The sequence below is a fragment of the Neocloeon triangulifer genome, unplaced genomic scaffold, assembly GCF_031216515.1.
Source record: "Neocloeon triangulifer isolate White Clay Creek 2 clone unplaced genomic scaffold, ASM3121651v1 ptg000001l, whole genome shotgun sequence".
Lineage (NCBI taxonomy): Eukaryota > Metazoa > Arthropoda > Insecta > Ephemeroptera > Baetidae > Neocloeon > Neocloeon triangulifer.
The window spans coordinates 4,646,502-4,659,912 of NW_026775544.1; the positions used below are offsets into that span (position 1 = coordinate 4,646,502).

The 13,411-nt window shown below is 39.8% G+C and overlaps 4 protein-coding genes across 11 annotated transcripts; 3 read left to right on the forward strand and 1 right to left on the reverse strand.

The window, feature by feature from the left end:
* The first annotated feature begins 62 nt into the window (after nucleotides 1-62).
* LOC132198618 (uncharacterized) lies at nucleotides 63-4,097 on the forward strand. 4 transcript variants are annotated; one of them, XM_059622771.1, is made up of 6 exons: nucleotides 63-470; nucleotides 556-605; nucleotides 729-1,176; nucleotides 1,261-1,904; nucleotides 1,960-2,513; nucleotides 2,576-4,097. In XM_059622771.1, exons 3-6 carry the CDS (start codon nucleotides 742-744, stop codon nucleotides 2,851-2,853), a joined length of 1,911 nt encoding a protein of 636 aa, XP_059478754.1. In that variant the 5' UTR covers nucleotides 63-470; nucleotides 556-605; nucleotides 729-741; the 3' UTR covers nucleotides 2,854-4,097. The 4 variants fall into 4 exon arrangements, with proteins under 4 accessions (XP_059478754.1, XP_059478725.1, XP_059478735.1 ...); XM_059622742.1 differs by having other exon boundaries at nucleotides 556-661; nucleotides 2,576-4,095; XM_059622752.1 differs by having other exon boundaries at nucleotides 350-466; nucleotides 556-661; nucleotides 2,576-4,095.
* Nucleotides 3,118-5,260, reverse strand: LOC132198650 (senecionine N-oxygenase). Its single transcript, XM_059622806.1, has 6 exons — nucleotides 5,026-5,260; nucleotides 4,826-4,964; nucleotides 4,641-4,771; nucleotides 3,791-4,119; nucleotides 3,573-3,736; nucleotides 3,118-3,514 (listed from the first exon to the last, which is right to left on the reverse strand). The coding sequence occupies exons 1-6, from the start codon at nucleotides 5,223-5,225 to the stop codon at nucleotides 3,203-3,205; spliced, it is 1,275 nt and encodes a 424-aa protein (XP_059478789.1). The 5' UTR covers nucleotides 5,226-5,260; the 3' UTR covers nucleotides 3,118-3,202.
* Nucleotides 5,261-5,873: 613 nt separating this feature from the next.
* Nucleotides 5,874-7,644, forward strand: LOC132193306 (abscission/NoCut checkpoint regulator). Its single transcript, XM_059613895.1, has 6 exons — nucleotides 5,874-6,069; nucleotides 6,142-6,287; nucleotides 6,342-6,589; nucleotides 6,646-6,944; nucleotides 7,006-7,092; nucleotides 7,149-7,644. The coding sequence occupies exons 1-6, from the start codon at nucleotides 6,022-6,024 to the stop codon at nucleotides 7,317-7,319; spliced, it is 999 nt and encodes a 332-aa protein (XP_059469878.1). The 5' UTR covers nucleotides 5,874-6,021; the 3' UTR covers nucleotides 7,320-7,644.
* Nucleotides 7,645-8,097: 453 nt separating this feature from the next.
* On the forward strand, nucleotides 8,098-13,373 carry LOC132193258 (heat shock factor protein 1). 5 transcript variants are annotated; one of them, XM_059613827.1, is made up of 9 exons: nucleotides 8,099-8,527; nucleotides 9,025-9,133; nucleotides 9,335-9,660; nucleotides 10,299-10,529; nucleotides 10,689-10,825; nucleotides 10,993-11,223; nucleotides 11,996-12,101; nucleotides 12,181-12,369; nucleotides 12,579-13,373. In XM_059613827.1, exons 1-9 carry the CDS (start codon nucleotides 8,423-8,425, stop codon nucleotides 12,657-12,659), a joined length of 1,515 nt encoding a protein of 504 aa, XP_059469810.1. In that variant the 5' UTR covers nucleotides 8,099-8,422; the 3' UTR covers nucleotides 12,660-13,373. The 5 variants fall into 5 exon arrangements, with proteins under 5 accessions (XP_059469840.1, XP_059469810.1, XP_059469819.1 ...); XM_059613836.1 differs by having other exon boundaries at nucleotides 10,993-11,202; nucleotides 12,576-13,371; XM_059613817.1 differs by having other exon boundaries at nucleotides 8,100-8,527; nucleotides 12,576-13,368.
* Nucleotides 13,374-13,411: the final 38 nt, after the last annotated feature.

A 13,411-nucleotide genomic window follows, 5' to 3' on the forward strand; every position in this document is an offset into this window, starting at 1 on the left:
TCATCTTAATTTTTAACCAAGAGACAAAAAAATTTAAACTTCTACATTTCATCACAACAAAAGTTTCACGAATTTCTTGGAAAATTTATGTTAAAAATCGAGAGAAATAAAAAATAATAACTATAACACGAGAGGATAATAAACAAAAAATTCACACCTCCCCCCACTTTCCATGCATGCAAGAAATGGAATTGGAGATATATTGCAAAGCAGCATGGAAGTGGGCATGGTTTGATTGAGAGACGAACAGGATTTTGCAGGATCGTTCCTGTCATGTTACTCTTGGTCGCAAGAATTTTGCGTTTGCGTAGAACAAATTCGAGCGGCTTTTCGTCATCTCTCCGATCTCTCGTCTTCTCTCTTGCTTATATCATCGAAGCCGTCTGACTCGAGTTGCAAGACGGTAGAAAATGTAGAATTACGCTGCCGGGCACTGCATGCTGACGATTGAGTATTCGTCTTTATTTTAAGTATTTATTATTATATATTCATACTTAAATTTGAAGAGGAAATTATGTGCATTTATTTCGTAATTTGTATCATCTTTTTCTACAGAGGGTGCCGGCGACTCGCGCATATTCTGAATGAGATTATGTGATCTTTTTGTAAGATTAATTGCTATAATATTCTCTCTTGCATTCTTTTCATCGCCACAAATCAGGTTTAAAAATTTCAAATTATTCTCGTCAAATTGTCATCATTTTAATTGTATTTGAATATATCTTTAGACCGTCGAATGCGATGATGAACACCCATGAGAAAAGCCTCGTCGCCCAGCAGGGGCCCAAAGATTCCGAAAGTGGATTTTCGGAGTATTCGAGCGCCACTGCCGGCATTATTGCCACCATGAACTCGCCTCCTTCGATCAACTTGCAGAACTTTCTGCAGTCGTGGAAACCAGACGAGCCAGAGTTGTTGACACCTCTATGCCATTTATCCACTCTGGTTATCAATGTAAACGGAGTGGAGATTCCTGGGCTCTTCACGCTGGAAGATGCGTCTAAGCTTAAGTCTGCCCTGGAAGGTACCTCCAAAAGTCTTCCCTGCATGCCTCTCATCGGTGGCGAACCCACTCCGATGGAGCAGTGTGAAAGTTGGGTCCAGTCCCTTCCAAATCATGTTCCTGTTAATGAATATGAAACCACAGAAAACGAGATCGCTCCTCCAAATATAAAGGTAATTTCGGTAATTTAATTTTATTTAAAAATTGAATATTTATTTTCTTATATTTAGTTATTTATTTTTCCTTTTTAATTTTAGTTGCCAGAAACTGCCACTAATTTGAAATGCAAGCATTCACCAAAGACTCGTCCAGTAAACACAATGATTGAAAGGCTGAAACCAAAACTACCAAGTGAAGCAAGACTGTCCCTGCCGATGGACATGGATGACCATAACATTCCATCTCAAAGAGCATCTTCTCCATTGTCGGATGAATCGTCTGAAAAAGAACCTGCACCTATTCCAAACTTCCTAGCACTAGATTTGGAGCTCTCCTCTGAAAGTAGTGATGAAGAAGAATCTCAACCTGTAGTCCCTGCAAAACCTCCAGTTGAGGGGGTCACCCTTCTGGATGGGTTAAAACTCACAATCAACTGTAAGGCCATTAGAGCTGCCAAGTCAAATAAACGCAAAAGGAGTTCCTCTAGCAATAGTTCGTCAACAAGCATGGATGAAGAAGATCTGCCTCTACTGGACGATGCGTTTATGTCAAATGATGATCTTGATTTGTCACCAGAGGAAGACTTTGAAGTTGGCTCTTCTTCTGACGTAGAAATGGTCCTGCTTCCCAGCTCAAAGAATGAAAAGGCTATGGTGGTTCATCTGCCGAAAAGGGAGCCTAGAGCTCTGGAAGAGGAAGAGATGATTAAGCAGGAGCGGAAATACATGCAGGCCTATGACACGTAGGTAAAAAATTTAATAATTTTCACTTTTATAAAATATGATTTTTTTCATCAGGTGGCTTGAGTTGAGAAAACTGCAGTACGCTAAGTTCATTCCGGAGGTGGTAAGAAAAATGCCTTCAAATATGCAGCCAGTTGTCCGCCTGGAGAGGCGCCGGTCCATTGATGAATTAGCCAAGGAAATAAGCTTAGACTCTAGTGACCAGTGTTACCAGGAATCTCAAGCGCCCGTCATGATCTCAATCGAAAGTTCTGCAGAGGACTCGAGCAATCCATCGTTAATTGTTGAGGCTGAGTTTGAAGCTGAAGAGACTTTGTTCTCTTTGCTGGACAATCTTGAAAATTTCTCCTTTAGCGGAAGCACTCAAAGTCAGGACTTTCCAAATGTCTGCGTCTCGTCAGAAATTAAAGAAATGAGTGGAGAGGCAAACAAAGAGCCTGATAATATCCAAGCTTATGATATTGTGTCAGAAATTATTAGAGCATCCAGTGATATTACGCCTATGCCTATTACCTGCGAAGACCAGAATGAAGTACCTGCTGTTTCAAATGAGCCACGTGAGGCTACTAATGAAATGCCTGCTTTGAAAAAGTTTAAAATTACTGAAGGTAAAATATTTTCCAATGTTAAGCATAAATGTGTGAATTTTAAAATATATAATTTTTTATAGGAGTAGAATCTGTTGAAAAAGCATCGGGTGAAATAGAGCAGAACCACAATCTCATTATCAAGAAGAGTCAAGACACTGCCACAGCGACTAATGATCAACAACCAAAATCTTGTGAAGAGTGTGAAGACAAAGCTGTTGAGTTGGAAGAGACTGCAATGCAGACTGGTATTGTGCAAGAGTCTTGCATGGAAGAGGAAGAACTTACACATGAAGATGATAGCGATCAGGATGAAGACTGCATTCATCTACAGTTGAGTGAGGACGAAATGGAATTTTAAGGATTTAGTCAAAATTATTTTGAAGACTAATTTTTTTCTTCGGAGTCATCACTCAAATTCAATTTTGAACAATCTTTAAAGTACAAATCATTTTAATTATAATTTGTATGTATTTCCAAGGAAGTATATTTAAACTTGTCTCAGCAGAGGATCATGACCCCAAGAAGGGAATTCTTATTTTCGATTGCTTTGAAAGCAAGAAATAATAGATTCAAGGTCACTTTCTTAAAAATATCAGAATAGCTAATTAACAAGTGCGTCAGCTAAGCTATTACTCACATATTTATTTTCTTTAAAATTAAAATTTGGTCCAACTAATATATAATCAATTTTTCTTTATATTCAAAATTCATGCAATTTGGACAAACTTTTCGCTGTCAACAATCCTGTAGACGTCCTCTCGATAATTGCACAAGTCGTCCAAAAATCGCTGCGAGCTTTCATTGTGCAATTTGGTCAGCACGGGGGGCAGGGGTTCGATTCCTGCAGTTTTTGCCAAATCTTCGTAATAATCACCCTGCATTGGTCCCATCATGTGTCCCTGTCTGGGTCCCAGTCCTTTTTCCCTGCGATCCTTAGCTTCAGCCTCCATTTCAGCCAACATATCCTCGGATGAGGGTAGTGTTAATGAGCCATCCAAGACTTTAATGAAAAATCGACTCTAAAAAATACAAAATTTGAATTTCAAAACTTTATATTTATGACCTAAATTTTCATACCTGCAAGTCAAACATTGAGAAGGCGCAAACGTAAAAGGGCAGACCAACAAAGCACATGGAAGGTTTGTTTATGTGGACTAGGTGCTTGTACAGGGGCTGGACGTGATTGTCTTTGACATAAACTCCTGCCTCCTTGTCCAAGAACGGAAAACTATAGCAGTAACCTTAAAAATCAATCTTCTTATATTTATTTCAATTTCCTAATTTTTAAATAAAACCTGTGCAGTAAAATATGACATCGACTTCAGCATTAGTTCCATTTCTAAAATGGATTTTGTTGCCATCCATGCGAATAATGTCTGGGGTTTGGCGCACGTTCGGTGGGAAAACGGTTTTGATGGGGTCGGGGTTGTGGTGGCTGAGCACCACCTCTTTGGCGCTGCGCGCGATCTCAAGAGCCAAATCCATCCCCGAAGGTCCAGCGCCGACCACCACCACTCGCTGGCCAACAAAGGGGGACGGCTCGCGGTAGTCGTGGCTGTGCAGAATTTTTCCAGAGAATTTGGCTTGGCCCTCAATCTCCGGAATGAATGGCGTGTTATAATGCCTAAAATTAAATAAAAAAAAAAGATTGCTGTGTCATTTTCAAGATTTTGTGCAATCCGCATTAAATTCCATTGCTCTTAATTATTGTTTATCGCTTTTTCGATTTTTTAACAAGGCTGATTTTCTGTAGGGATTTCCTGTGTCTTATTTATTCGAGCCCAAGGCTAAGCTAATTGCTTGCAGGCCGCTTCATTGATAGATGTTATTGTGTGACGCGACTGACTGGCCATTGGGAGCGCGATAAGTCCGCACAGCATCTCCCTCAAGGATCCACGCTTGTTTTATCTTTCGTCTCTGATTACAGAATGAGAGTTGCGCGAAGAATAATAAATACATACTTTGCCTTGTATGTCTCTGTGTGCCACATTGCAAAATGAGTTTCGCGTGCGCAAATAGAGAACTTGTTTGATGGAATTTTTATGATAATTGCATTCAACTCTCTCGCGTGTAACTTGTAATTTGCCCCCGGCTTAAAAAGTCTGCTCCAATTTTTTTTTAGAGAATAACGAAAAATGAATTTACCCATTGCAAATCATGATAGCGTCAAAAATCTGTGTCTCCGATTTGTTTGCGAGCAGGTTTTTGAATGTCACCTCCCAGGCCTCTTTCACTCCTCCTGACACTGGTTTGATCTTTTCAACGTGATGACGGAACTGTAAATTTTGCTTTTTTTTAACATTTTACTTTTTTATATTCAAATATCAAACCTTGATCAATTTGCGAACTCCAAAATGATCGGCGTAATCATTCAAAAATTGCAGAATTTCCCTCGCATACAAATAAGACTTTTGCTGCTCGGGTATCGGGTAGTCTGGATAGCCCATCACCTCTTTTGGCAAATTAGTCCTAAAGAAAAAGTTTTTTATAATTGTAACTTTTTGTCCCAAAAATATCCGACGTATAGTACCTGAGACTTTTGTACATGCTGGAATGGACAGGAAGTCCGAATTCGTCCTTTCCCACCTGGTCTGTGTAAACCCAAGTGCCACCGACCTGGTCAGACATTTCGAAGACAACGCACTCGAACTCGTCGGCCCTGGCGCTGACTTGGCGTGCAGCCGCCAGCCCTGCGGCTCCGGCGCCGATTACAGCCACGCGCTGCTTCATCTCTGGTGACAGGCGAGAACCGAAAGAGCTCGCAAATGTCGAGCCAAGATCTCAAGCGTGTTATCTATAGACCGAGAGCTAAAGTCCGCCGCCACTCTCCGACTAGTTGCTCCTCCTCCATCCTCTCTGCTTACGATGCAAGTGTGATTGAGAAATAATTAATTAAAACGAAAAAAAATAGAAGCTTTTCTCACTGTTATAAGATGGTAGAATTTAAATTAATGAATAATTGTTATTTGAGAGCTTAGAGATAAATTAATATCATATTATGTGCGTTACAAAAGTAGATTTTCAAGTTGATTAAAATATTTATAAAAATTTTCACTTCAAAATAAAAAAAATAGAAATTATTGCCACTTATCAAATTGAATTATTCACACATATGGTATGATTTATTCGATTTATTAGTCTCGAGTTGAGTCTCAATAGGATAGTATAACTAGTAAATAAGTTATTCAGCACAAGTGCCACAAGTATACGATTTTATCATTTTATGCGGAGGGAAAAGAAATCTCATTACATAATACAAAATATACAGGTGATGAGCATTATGGGTAAATATTTTCCAACGCGCCAACATAGTTTAAAATTGACCAATGGAAACGCTTGTCAACTCTAGAGCTCTGTTATTGGCTGATTCGGCTATGACTCATTGATGTACATTGTTTTGGTCGGGAGTTCAGGGAGTTGGAGATTCAGGGTGATATTGCGGCTATTTTCGCAAAATATCGCATTTGATTATTATTTCAGGCATTATTTTTCCACTTCTTTGTTAAAAAATTCATTGAAAGGCTAAATGTCGTGCTCGACTTGTTCTGCCAAGTTTGGCTTCATGAAAAAAGAAGTGAGAAACAAATAGAAATTCCCATGAAAACACTTCCTACATATTATATGCTTTTTTTCTTCGCAATTTCAGGTTGGTTGTCCAGGATGTGGTTTTTCGTTCTGCAGCAGGTGCCTCAAGTTTGAAGCAGTAGGCATGAAATCGCTGGTCTGCAAGAACTGCAGTGAGAAGTCGAAGAACAAACCTCTGGCTAGGCCTCCACCTGACATTTTCCTCAAGTTCGTTGGATTATATTAATTTAATTCCAGAGACAATTATTCATTTTTATGCAGGAGACTCGAAAACTTAGAAGATCCATCAAGGCCTCCGGTCACCGTGTACGCCCATCAGATGCCAGCGGCCTTGCAAAATCTAAGCCAGCCAAACAAAAATCCTGCCGAGGCTCCGTCTGAGATTGAGCTCAGAGGTCGTCTCCAGAAGTTAAGGCAAAGGCTGACAGCTGCTCCTTCCGTAGAAGAAATTGAAGAGAGGCTTGCCAAACTGCAGGGAATGCACCACGCCCCAAAGCACCATTCGTTTGGTAAATTTGTAGAAAATATTGGAAAATAGACAAATTTAATTAAAAAAAAAAATCAGACGTCTCATCTCTGCCAAGTAAAAGTGGTGAGGAGCAAACCCGAGATTTGATTAAACAGATGGAGGAAGAAGCAGCTCTGAAGAAAAGCTACGAGACCAGCTGGCAGGCTGACATCGAGTCTCGTTTGGCGAGACTGAAAGCTGGATCAGATCCTCTATCCGAAGATGTGAAAATGGAGGAAGAGGCAGCTGCAGAGGACCCCTCTGATCCTGAGGCTCTGATTAAGAAAATTCAATCTGAAGGCGGTGCAAAGACAGAGGAAATCGATGACGAAGAAGAATTGGAAATAGTCAATAAGGCAACCAGACAGATTATTTTCTGAGAGGCGAAAAAATAATTATTATCTATTTATTTTTTAGATTGTTGCAAAGATTGCATTGAAGGAAAAACTGAGAGTTGATGATTCGGAAGTTTCCGACGAAGAAGTGATCAGTGATCACGTTTCGGTAATATTGTTAGATATCATTTTAATTGTGAAATGTTGCAATTTTTAATTAAACAGGAGGAGGTGCCTTGGTGCTGCATCTGCAACGAAGATGCTACCCTGAGATGTCCCGGCTGTGCTGGCGACTTGTACTGCGGTCGTTGTTTTAAAGAGGGCCACGATGTTTGTGATATGAACGAACACAAGCCAGTCAAGTACGATCCGCCCAAAGTCGAAGACATGATATAACCATCTTACCACATTCTAAAATTATAAAATATTCATAGTCGCTGAAACTGTCCAATTATTTTTGCTATTTATGTGGCTTTCCGAGCACCACAAATTACAGAGCCAATAATTATAACAATTTATAATGGATTATTTGGAAAGGCTGTTTTAATTGTTATTTTCTATGATTTTAAATTTTTAGCTTTATTCTAAAGTAATGCTTGGATTTCTTATGCACCTGAACGATATATTATGATCGTATTGCTTCGAATGGAAATCACTGTGTGCACCGTAATTACAGTAAAAATATATAGTTCAAAAGAAAATATAATTATTTTAAAACTTTTCTTTAGCTTTTTATTTTTGTCCAATATTTTAATTGAGAATAAAATTGAAAACATATTAAATATTTAAGAATTAATTTATTTTTTCACTGCAATAACATTTTAAAATTTAGAAACAAACCATCCCCCTCTAAACATAGTACGTTATTGAACATGATCATGCGACCAAAGCGTGTATGCCAGTGATTCGCTACACTGTGGCGGAAGGCGTTCAAACGGTTGAACGATGTTCAAGATTTATTACAACAAACTAGGGAAAATAGTGCACAGTTAAGGCTGTGACGTCACACCCCATTCACAAAATTTTGAGACAGGTCAGGGGGTGAAAGCAATTCTGGAACCCTCCCAAATTTTCTAGTCAAAAGTGCGCGGGCACCTGGAGTCGTGCGATTTGAGCTCTCTGATTGGTCGGGGGTTTGGAGCGAGGTTATAAAGAGAGGTGGCCGGCTGCCTGACGTCATTCATCGTTTCGTTTAACAGTTGTTCCGAGAGGCAGCGCAGAAGCAAAGACGGAAATCTAAAGCGAGCCATTGGAATCAAAACATCCTGCACGTTTTTGAAGGCATTGCCGAAGTTGGTCGCAGTTGCAAAACGCAGCGTCCTCGTCCGCGAGTGAAGTCAGAGTTGCCAAGCGCGAGTCGAGTCTAGCTGGGCACCATTGCTTGCAAATTGGATCGCCGACGCCAACCGAAACGCCAGTCGCGCAGTACTTTCGAATCGCAGCCATTTGCTACGTTGCTGAAGTTGGACCGCAAACGGAACAGCCGCACCAGCAGTGCCATGCACTCGATTAGCGAGGTGAGCACCAACGTGCCGGCCTTCCTGGCCAAGCTGTGGAAACTGGTCGAGGACACCGACTTTGACGAACTCATTTGCTGGAGTGAGGTGAGATCATTTTTCGAATTGCACGGGAATTTAAAAATACATATTTTTGAAAATCACGGCCAACCAGCTCGGCGCCCCTTTCCTTTCAGGGCTAATTTTGTCCATCTTCGGAGTAATTTCTATTTCCATTGCCGGGGTCACCGTGCTGCTTCAAACTTTATTAATTAATCGGCGCGATCTCTACGGGGGAATTAAATTGGGCCAAATCCAAAAGTTGCGTAATGTCGGCAACTTTACTTTGGTCTAACAGGGAGGCGTAACCTTCGTCGTGACATTCGCCTGCGGTGCGCGGGGATCAATTTGCTGCGTCGTAGTATTATCTAATAGCCGCCACCGTTTTTATTATTTTTATTTTTTTTCATAATTGTCTGTCGTTACATGAGCTGCGTTTATGACGTTCGTTCTTACAAGTAACCGCACCCAACATAATGGCCGACTCGCCTATTGTCTATTTCTATTCCTAAATTTAATTGTATAAATCGTTTCTACTTTTTCAGGCTGGGGACAGCTTCATCATCCACAACCAAGCGCAATTCTGCAGGGAGTTGCTGCCCCTATACTACAAACACAACAACATGGCCAGTTTCGTCAGGCAGTTGAATATGTGTAAGTTATTTACTAAAAATATTATGTAAGATGAGAACCGCTCTCCCGGCTGATGTTTAAAAAACAAAACTGACCTAGTTTTATCAAACCAAATTGGTCCCTCTGCTAAATTAAACGCTGCCAAAAAATTAACAAAACTAAATCTTTTCCTTAAAATTTTACTCTAATAATATATTTTTCTAACTTTCCTCTTTCGAACAGATGGATTTCACAAAAAAGTGAACGTTGAGGCCGGCGGCCTGAAAGTGGATCGCGATGAGATGGAGTTCGCCCACCCCTTCTTCGTCCGCCAGCAACCACAATTGTTGGAGCGGATCAAAAGGAAGATCGCTGAGCCTGGTCGCGGAAGCTCCAGGAGTTGCCCCGAGGCTCTAAACAAGGTGCTGGGAGACGTGAAGCAGGTCAAAGGCCGCCAAGAATCACTGGACGGCAAGTTGGGTGCAATGAAGAGGGAAAATGAAGCTCTGTGGAGGGAATTGGCGGTCCTCAGGCAGAAGCACTTGAAACAGCAGCAGATTGTCAACAAAGTGAGTAAAAAATTTCCTGTAACATGCTTGATTTGAACTTACAACAGAAATTTTTAATTAATGCCAAGAAAATCAAACAAAATAAAATGAAGATAAAATATATTTGTTCAATAATATGTCTGTCTAGTGTATAACCTAGGGCACGACTTTGAAGTCGTACCCAAATGAGTTAACAAAGATTAATGGTATTGATTGCAAATCTATTTTTATAAATTAGTCATGAGTTTTGTTTTCTTATCATTAAAAATTGACCTATGTCCCAATCTACTTTAATTGGACCCCATTTGGAGCTAATACTATGAAGGTGAAATGTTTAACATCATAAAATTTAAGATTGATATTAATACCCCCACTCCATTTTACTTAAATTTTGACAAGTATTTTGGGATGGTCGGTTACATTATTTGTGGTTGTGTAGCCTCACTTGTCCACACTTGAATTTAAATTTTAAACATACTTACAGAAAGCCCAAGTCATCTTATTTTAAATCTCCAAATTAAAATTAATTTCGATTCTTATATATTTATGATAGATAGAAAAAAAACAATTTTTTTTTTTAATTTAGGAAATTTTTTCTACACTTGTTCTGCCTTTATCCAATTTGCAATTCATTTATAAACATTTTTGTTGCTAAACAGCTGATCCAGTTCTTGCTGACGGTGGTGCAGTCGCCCAATAGATTGAATGTGAAGCGCCGAGTACCACCCCTGATGCTGAACGACAAAGACCACCACCACCACCATCATCACCACAAACACCACAAGCACAGCCATGGCGAGGGCTCTCCTTCGACATCTACCTCAGACTCGCACATCTCCATCAGTGCCCCCGTCTCACCTGCCTTCATGGAGGACACGGTGAAGTCGAATGTAAGTGTTTGGTTTTAATTTGTTTTTGATAGCTTTTCAATTTTAATAAATACCCTATTTAATTTATCTTGAGAAAGTTTTAATTGTTAAAATTCCTATCTATACTAGCCATAAATAAATACAAGTTAAAGTAAATTTTTTTTTTCGTAAATTTTACAGGACGGAAAGGGAGGTCCTACCATTCATGAACTGGACCCAAGTCAGGAGTATATTGTTCCTGATACGAGAGACCTTGATGAAGAAGATGAGGAGGAGGAAGAAGAACTTGGTGCTCCCTCTCCAGCTGAACCCCCAAGGTGAGTTATTGACTGCAAATACCCATGAATTTTCTTTAGATAACAACAAATCAAGTGGACCCCACGGGCCATTTTTAAACATTTTTTTCCGATTTTTGTATTTTCTTATTTTCCGAAATGTAAGCTGACAATGGCCAGACAGTGCGATAAATACAGGCCTTTTTCAGTCCCTCGGAGCTCGGTTTGTCTTTCGAGAGCGCCCAAACTTTGAACCCACCAGACTTGCTCCTTGAGGACAGTAGTGCTTCCTCCCATGCCGCACCACAACAGGAGAGCAAGGAGGAATTGAAAAAAAGGATATCGGACTTGGCCATTCCCAGCAACGGCGGCAACGTAATGTTCAACACATCGGACGAGTCTCAGGCGTCAATCACCAGGTGGGGGGATCACCCCCTGGGGTAGGTCTAACCAAGCCGGCCCCAGACACAAGATTTCATGTTGATGATGCACGTTAAAAGTTGAAAGGGTCCCTTTTCTTCAATGACCCGTGGCTTTTGCATTCCTTTTGAAGGAGGCAAAAACAATTGTGTGTCTTTCATGGTATCTCTTGTCTCCGTTGGAATTATGAAAACGTGGTTCTTGAAAGGCCACTTTTTGGTCATTCAGAATTACTTTAAGACGTATGTTTCACATTTCACATAAAAAGGTTGATGCGCTTGCTTGCACACTTTGTGCCAAACTGCATGCTTTTTCCTACACCACTGTAAGGTGAATTAGTATTATTTTGTTAGAACAATGCAGGTAAGATTTAATGATACACCATTTCTATTATTGCCCGTGACTATATTTCCTATTCTGCCCAGAGCAAATGTATTAGTGGCATGTTTGGTGTTTTATTTTTATTTTTGATGAGCCGCAAAGCTTATGGCATTAGTACCTTAATGTTTGCACTCCCGCATTGAGCGACTCAAACAGGTTTTGTAATTGAGCGCAGAGATAAGTGCATCACAGGTATTAATGAACTCGCAATTGAAAGCTTTTTTCAATTACGCTGTAATCGATGTATAAGTTAATGCTCTAACCGTTCCGTAAATTGCTAACAAGTAATTTTAAAAAGGCTTCGGTGTTTCACCTTTCCTATAATGTGTGTAAATAAGATATAAATGCAGCTTGCTACAATTTTGAATTTTGTTGCCATGTTTCTCAAAATTACTTCCTCTGTGTTTCCAGGGAGGAGCTTGACAATCATGTCGACCAAGTGCAGAATGACCTCGAAGGTCTCAAAGAGCTTCTGCAGGGAGACAACTACAGTCTTGACGCTAACACCCTGCTTTCGGTGAGTGTCAAAGTTTTCAATTGATTCTTTTATTACAAAATTCTGTGTCTTATTTGAAATATTTTTTATTTTGCTTCAGCTATTTGCTGATGACCCTCTCTCCTTGAACATGGGCTTGCCTGCCCAGGATAAGGACATGGGCAACGAGATGATTGCCTACAACCCCACTCTCTTTGACTTGGCTGATGAAAACAATGATTCGTCTGCTGTTGAGAACTCGGCTCTGTTCGACTCGGACTTGTCCGGTGCAACACTTGAAAGTCTAGTGGTAAGTGGTCTTTAAATTATACAATGCTATACAAAAAGATAATTGAGGACATTCGCTTGAGATTTCGCCCGGGATAAACATGTTCAAATTGTGCTATTCTGGGAGGATTACTTCAATGGGTTATTCAATAAAATTAACCCTTGTGCTAGCAATATAATGAGTTAGCCGATTATTGCTTCTTATAGCAAAATCTGATTTCTTTTCAGCAGGAGTCCGAATTGCAGACTCCTAACCCCATTTCGGGTCAGCCAGACTTTTCGCAGCCACCTTCCAAAAGGAGGAGGCAATAGACAACCAACCTCCTGCACATCGAAGACTGATTGAGGTTGGTTGATGCCTCATCTGCACGCAAGTGTGAATCTCCGACGCTGATGCACATACTTGCATCTTGGACTACAAGGCTCTGTTGAGAAGGAGCCCCCAAACTTGGCTTTGGTTGTTTTCTCGTACTTGTGCAGGAAATCCTGCGTCACTTTTGAGTTTGCTCTCCACTAAGTTAACTTACTTTCATCTTTTATATTAAGATGCCGATAACAGTCGTTGCAGTTAAACAGCAATTCACACTCACAAGCGAGTTCTTCATTTCTTTTATTTTTCTACTTCACTTCATCATTTTAAAAACCATAACTGATTAAAAATAAGATTTTTGTTGCTCTAAGCGCCCAGTAAATGATGGGTAAATGTTTTCTTTCGAAGCAGACTATTCACGAGTATCACTAAATGAAGTCTCGTATCTGGTGAAACAAAGTTTGAAGTCGATATTCAGCACATTATTTATGTAGTGTGTGTGCTTAATGAAAATGGAACTGCAATTAAAATGACTGAATGATTTGGCCTGAACCATTGGTATTGGTACCCTAAGCTTAAATCAACTAGTTGTAATGAACACGTTAAAGATGTAATCAATAGTATATAATTACAAAAAATGAAAAAGCAAATAAAAAAATAACAAAAAAAATAAAACTAAAATACTTTTTATCTTTCTCAAAATGAAAAGTATAATTAATCTAATTTGCTGGACTTGGATTGTGTATGATACAAT